Source organism: Mesoplodon mirus (genome assembly GCF_964341445.2).
Source record: "Mesoplodon mirus genome assembly, chromosome: 13".
Lineage (NCBI taxonomy): Eukaryota > Metazoa > Chordata > Mammalia > Artiodactyla > Ziphiidae > Mesoplodon > Mesoplodon mirus.
The window spans coordinates 9,940,020-9,946,740 of NC_138989.1; the positions used below are offsets into that span (position 1 = coordinate 9,940,020).

The following is a 6,721-nucleotide window of genomic DNA, read 5'->3' on the forward strand; positions in this document are numbered from 1 at the left end:
CTTCCTCACTGGCACAGAAACCAATTGCTCTCACTGCTGGTCAAGGGCCTGCACGTCCTCGTCTGATCATGTGAAGTCTTAAAGGGCCCTCTCTTCACTGGCTTCGGCTTCCCTGGGCCAGGACTGCGTGTGTAAGGAGATCTGATGGCCTCGCGTCGGATGATGGGGTCTCTCTCTTCTCCTGGCAGGCATCCTGGATCCTCGCTGCCAACTCTGCGTGTTTATGGGAAAAACAGACCCACATGCCCCACGCCACCGGCAGCAGTCCATGCTCTTGGTTCCCATGGATACCCCGGGGATAAAAATCATCCGGCCTCTGACGGTATATGGGCTGGAGGACGCACCAGGTTGGCCCCCCAGGAGCAGCTCGCCTCTCTGTGTGGGTCTGGGTCTGGGCCTGGGGAAAAGGCTTTGGGCAGCACTTCCACTGCAGGAAGTAACACCTGTAAGGGTCTGATGACATTTGGAAGGCCATGTGCTCCTGCATTTCAACTCCATCCATGAGTATCAACCATGCAGGCAAATTTCAGACAGGCATTTATCCCTTTATTTTTTTTCTCTTCCATCCTTAGAAGATAAGCCGGACTCTGTGAGGTAAGGAGGCCACAGAGGACAGAGCAGGAGGCAGGAAGTGCCCCCCAGACCTTCTCTTCTAGACCCCAGGGTGGACAGCCGACCTCCAGGCCTGGAAGTCCTCTCACAGGGGCTCCTTCTCTCTGCTGATGGTGTTCACGTTCTGCCTTGGGTGTTTCTGTAGGATCACTACGTTATTAGAGTCACATACCGCCAAGGAGATTCAGCTTAAGTTAGAGTCATGTTTTATAAAAGGAATGCCAAACTATCCATTTGATATTATAAATCAGTGATTTATTTCCCATCTTTAAGAGACTCCTTCCTTCCCTCCCTGTTCAACATGTTCAACCATGTTCCAGTTAGAAGGCTACAAAAGGGCAGGCGATGAGATAAACTCATTGCCAGCAGATGAGATAAACACATCTGAGGAAAACAAGTAGGCAGATGGCTCATGGGTACCCTTCGGGCCTTTCAGGTGGCCACAGCGAAGTCCCGTTTGAGCAGGTGTGTGTGCCCAAGGAGAACATGGTTCTGGGCCCTGGCAGGGGCTTCGAGATTGCCCAGGGCCGACTGGGTCCTGGCAGGATCCATCACTGCATGCGGCTGATCGGGTACTCCGAGAGGGCGCTGGCGCTCATGAAGGCCCGAGTGAGTACTTCCCTTTGCGACTGTTTCTGTACCAGAACGACCCATCTGTTTTCCTATCAAACTTCAAATCCTAACTGTTTTCTGAGAGCAGACCTAGCAGGTGAAGCAAGGTGATATTCTTTACAAGAAGCTGTGTCCCTGTCTTTGCTTTGCATCTGCTACTTTGCTAAAGTTTCAAATTCAGAGCAGAATGGGCCTCACTCTGTTGAGGTGACCAGAAGGAAAAGGCCAGGCTCTGTAGCAGCAGCGGGCAAGGTTCCAAGGTCCACAGGGTCATGGTCTACTGATGACCATTCCTGCTACCAGGTCATCTTTAAAAATCAGATACCAGGGAGAACCTAGGGTTCCAGCGTTCAGCCCTGCGCCATCCTCCTCCCCAAGCACATCCAAAACTTGATTCTTCTTTGACCCCCTCAAAGGTTGCAGGCCCACACAAAAGCTCTTGCTGGCAATGGTAATTCAGATTGGTGATATCAATTTCACAAAGATGAAGCAAACCCTTGAGCCTCCAAAATATCTCACAAAATACTGTCCAAAGAACAGAGATGGTCTGGTGTGCATAGATTACTGAGCAAACCTGAGATTCAACCTTTTTAGTTGAGACTGAGTAGTTTTTTGGTTTTGGGTTTTTTTTGTTTTTTTTTTTTAAAGAAAATGCTCCTTTCTTAAGAGCTCAGGTATAGTCTCCAGTCCCATCCTGCAGAGCAGTTTGACTGTACGTGTCAGAAGTCTTATTAGAAGGTACCATAGTATTGACGTGGCCATTCCACTCATAGGACTTGGTCTCAAGAGAGTAACTAGATTTAATACTAGGAGGTTCACCACAGCCATGACTATAATACATTGGAAACAACCTATAAGGCTGACAACTGGAGCCTGGTCAGATAATCCTGGTTATGGGCATGCAGTGAAATTCCAAAATGATGCTGTAGAAATCTATTTCTTGATATATAGAGAGATGCTCTTAATGAAAAAAAAAAAGCCAGGCTACAAAGCATTATAAAGAGTATGACTCCATATTTTTGTAAAAACTGCATATGTATGTTTATGCATACCAAAAAGTGTCCACCAAATATTAAGTGTGACTAGATGATGGAATACCAGGTGTTTATGTTTTTTCTTTTTTTTGTTTGTCTGAAAATGGATACATTTTCTGCCATGAGTAATATTATTTGTCATTAACTGTTTTTAGTTAAAAAAGAAAAGGGGGGGGTGGGGGATAGGTCCCTTATAAGTTTTTCTGATTGCTTATAACTTTTAAAGACTGTAGAATCCCCACTGCAATAACAGTTGCCCAAGAGGGGGGTCTGGCACCCAGACTTTGCTCCTGAGGGCACCCCAGGACGTGAAGCAGGCCCTGCTGTCAGAGGGCGCCCTCCCCTGCCTGTGTGAGGTGCCCACAGTCACTGCCTAGTTCCCAGAATAGCCCTGGGCCAGAGGCAGCTCAGATCAAGCACTGTCCCTGCCTGGCAGCCGAGCCTGCCCAGAAGGAGCGGAATGGCTGAAGTACAGGGGTTCCTGGAGGTAATTTGTGCAGCCACCACGTTGACTAGCTCCACGGTGCCCACGAACGTTGTCTGCTTCCGGCTCTTCTCCCTGGGAGTTTCCAGTGGCTGGAGAGCTGGCAAAGTGGCACCTGAGCTGCACGGTCCCGCTTCTGCCCCCCTTCCCCTCCAGCCCTCTCCTGTGTGCTTCCACCCACCTCCTCTGCAGGGCACAGCCCCGTGCCTCCCGTCCTGTCTCCTGTGTCCACAGGCGAAGTCCCGTGTGTCCTTCGGGAAGCCCCTGGTAGAGCAGGGCACGGTCCTGGCAGACATTGCCCAGTCCCGAGTGGAGATCGAGCAGGCCCGGCTGCTGGTGCTGAAAGCTGCCCATGTCATGGACGTGGCGGGAAATAAGGTAGGGGGCCGAGGGGCCTCACAGAGGCCGGGTCCTGAGGTCGCAGTGAGGGACACGGGCCCGGGAATCTCTAGATGCTGACTCTTTCCTCCCCACTCAGCAAACCATGGAGAAAGCACTTGGCTCCTTGACATAAATAAGTTTGCTTCAACTCTCCTTGGGACTACTTGGGCAGCTTTTCAAAAATGGAAAAGGTACAATAAAAGAGGACTGAACTTTCTGTCTTACTGACCCAGTGACCTTCTGGGTTCAAGACAGTGGACCTGACAGGGCCCCAGGGCCCCAGCCTGAGCTACGGCCCCACCCGGACTTCCGGGCATCCAGCAAACTAAGAGTAAGCCATGGAGTTAACCAGAGGAGAAGCTTTATTTTCAAGTGTGACTTTATTCTTTAAATGGCTCTTTTTGAGGGCCTCTAACAGCCAGGTACGATGCCATGCTGACCCCTGCCTTCTCCATCTCTCCATGGGGCCTCCACCCCTTAGCCGAGAGGCCTCGGTAGCAGTGGGTTGACCCAGGCTCAAGTTCCCTGTTTCTTGGCACTCTAGTGCCAGGTGTGAGGGCTCTCGGGGGCTTCAATTAAAATCCCAGACTGAGGGCAGATGGTTGCCGCTCAACTCCCCAGAGTCCTGGCTGGCCTTGTTCCACTTACCCTTTGGAAACAGAGCTGGCCGTGACCCTGAATGAGGCACGAGCCACTCACCACTCTGCCCTGTGTGTGTGCTGGTGATGCTGCCCATCAGCTGGGAAGACGTCCTGAGTCTTTCCTTGACCAGACAGCCACCCACAGCGCACAACATCCCGAGTCCCCTCCTAGTCACCCCGCTGTCCCCCCCCACCGTCAGTGCTGGGCAGGGACCACACACCAGGCAAGGCCTGTGGTCCAGCGGGACCTCAGCTCTCTGTTCTGAGCTATTGTTTCTACTCCTCCCTGTGAAACTGATCGTTCTTCCAAGTGTTCAGCCCTCAGGTCTGCCCTCCTAAGCATACCTCCTCTTCCTTGCAGGCCGCAGCTTTGGATATTGCCATGATTAAAATGGTGGCCCCGTCCATGGCCTGCCGAGTGACTAATCGTGCTATTCAGGTGAGCGCAGATGGTGAGTCGCTGATTCGTCTGAATCATTTACAACAGATTCAAAACTCCCTCTCCTTCAGCTGCCCAACCTCCTGTAAACTAAGAGCCGCCCTTTGTCGCACTCACCACATGTGACTTTCCTTTTCCTCCTCAGAACAACCCTATGAGGGGTTCTGTTCCTACCTTCATTTTGAATATGTGGAAACAGAAGCAGAGGAAAGTGAAGTGACTTGTCCAGGGTCACTCAGCTTGAAAGGAGCTGAGCTCAGATTTGGGGAACCTAGGTTCTTCTTTGAGCAGGCCCAGCCTCCTAACCGTGCAGGGATGCCTCCTTCCCAAATCTCAATCCCTGGCCCCAACAGAGGGATTTCCTGATGGCAGAAGTCACCTAGCAGAGCAGACCTGGGAGTCTGGCATCCCTGGGATGGCAAGTGCGGCCCCACCTGAAGTCTTCCAGAACATCGTTATCACACAGGTGTCAGGGGACAAGCTTGGGAAGGCAGCTGTTATGAGCCGTTCTGAGATCTTAGGAGCAGGCACTTGTTCCTGGGGCGCTCAGAGACGAGGGCTCACCCAGGGCTTCCTCCCCTCCCGCCCTGTGTCTGCCAGGCCTTCGGAGCAGCAGGGCTAAGCAGCGACTACCCGCTGGCTCAGTTCTTCACCAGGGCTCGAGCCCTGCGCTTTGCCGACGGCCCTGATGAGGTGCACAGAGCGGCAGTGGCCAAGATGGAGCTGAAGCGCTGCAGTTAGACCTGCAGGACTGCAGGAGCCAGATCGTCCCTGTCAGGCCTGTAGTGCCCAAAACTTTAAATGATGTGCTTTGAAAGACCTGGTATGTGTGATTCTTGCACCCTGCCCGGCAGCTCTGTCCTTCCATCCTTATTGTGAACTCAGCCTCGGTGGGTGCCCACAGAAGACACTTCTGTGAGAAGCCTGGAGTTGCCTGTTTCAGACAAGGACGAAGGGGATTAGCTGAGAGCTGAGTGGGTTCCAGGACAGAGGGTGGAGAGCTGGTCTTCAGTCCAGGCGCCCAGCTGGGCAGCCAGGCCCCCTTCTCTCTGGCTGTGGCGCGTAAAGGCTGTGGGACTCTGCACGAATGTTAGGAGTCCTGCTGGGGTGGGGTGCCTGTGCTTGCTCCCAATATGGGGCCTCCTGCTCCGCGCCTCCCCACCCCCGCTCCCAGCTGATGGCTGCAGCCTACAGACCCAGGGCGGGAGTGCTCCTGGGAGAATGGAATGAAACCCCAATCATGAAGCCACTGCCATCTGATTTTCTTCCTTTGAATGTCCAAAACACAGAACACTGAGGTGTTATTTTGGAAAGGGACTTTGGAAACATGAAAGAACAAGAAAATATACCTCAGAGACATCACGAATGTTCTATATCATACAAAGAGAATGGAGAATGAAGGCTCACACCTCAGCTCCCCTGTCTCAGTACGTCAGGTGCCTCCTCATACTTGAGTTTACATAAGATCCTGCCCAGTGCATCGGCCCACCCAAATGCGTGGGGGGCACAGACACGGTGACCCCAGTTGGTCCCGAATCAGCCGCCTCACAGCCGCTCATGTAAAGATCAGCAAAGGACCACAGCTTTCTGGTGTGTGAGGCCCACTCCTCCCTCTGCTCTATAGTCAGAATGTTTGCGGGGAGGGGAGGTGGTGGGCAACATGCTATTACAATGCAGAGGGCAGTACTCTCCCTACAGAGAAAGGTGGACATACTCACTCACTTGAGGTCTGAGTTCTTCAAGGAATGGGTGTCCCATGAGCACAGGTGGCAGTCAGAGATAAGCCACTGGCTGTTAGGACCTGGACTGCTAATCTCATGATCTGGGATGATGTGGCCATCAGCTGCCCATTTCAGGTCAGACCAGATGGGCAGGGACCCTCATCCCAGCATCTGCTGCATTGCAGACTTGACCCCCTTGAGGGAACTGCTTTAACGGAGAGAGTGCCCATCTGCTGCAGTCAGGGCCACACACCTTCAGGGTACTGGGGAGTCATGGGGGGCTTGTGAAAGGGCTCCCCAGGTATTCTTGCCCCAGTGGTCTGGGGAGGCAGGCCCTCTACTGCTTGTTGCTCACGAAAAGGTAAAGTTAAACTCAGACCCCCAGTGAATTGCTGTCACACCAGCCACACTGACAAACATCCTTTGGCAAACTCGGGCAGGGTTCTAGCATCCTGACTTCTTGCTTCAAGCCTTAGGAAGGAGGAGGTTTGAGAAAGGAAGTGCTTGGCTGGTGGCCCGCTGTATCACGTGGCCCTCAGCTTGTTAACCTTGCTTGTTAAGTAGTGCAGCTGCAGGGATGAAAATAGAAGCCATGCAGTGGAGCAACCTCACGTCTCCCTCAGATACTGTGCTGCAAAGTGGGGAGGCCCTGGGGCGGCAGAGTGGACACTGCCTGAAGGATGCGAGTCACAGAGATGTGGCCTCCAGCAGCCCCTCATCCAGGGTCTCCCATTCGGTGAAATAATTCCACTCCCCACTGTCAACTGCACCCGAATTCTGGGCCAGGCACTGGTCTC

At 52.8% G+C, this 6,721-nt stretch overlaps 1 protein-coding gene across 5 annotated transcripts in view; it reads left to right on the forward strand.

Moving 5' to 3' along the window:
• The window catches only part of ACAD10 (acyl-CoA dehydrogenase family member 10), a 50,968-nt gene extending 45,486 nt beyond the window's left edge, over positions 1-5,482 (forward strand). Inside the window, exons 17-21 of one of the 5 annotated variants that reach the window (XR_014295673.1) lie at positions 189-347; positions 1,078-1,221; positions 2,977-3,120; positions 4,126-4,203; positions 4,804-4,862. Coding sequence is in view for 3 of the 5 variants with exons in the window: in XM_082640157.1 (XP_082496283.1) it covers positions 189-347; positions 1,049-1,221; positions 2,977-3,120; positions 4,126-4,203; positions 4,804-4,944 (695 nt within the window). In the remaining 2 variants the exon portion in view is untranslated. Of the gene's footprint in view, positions 1-188; positions 380-1,048; positions 1,222-2,976; positions 3,121-3,220; positions 3,315-4,125; positions 4,217-4,803 lie in introns of those variants that run through there. The other 4 variants (XR_014295674.1, XM_082640158.1, XM_082640157.1 and 1 more) reach the window with 4 other exon arrangements.
• The last annotated feature ends 1,239 nt before the right edge of the window (positions 5,483-6,721 follow it).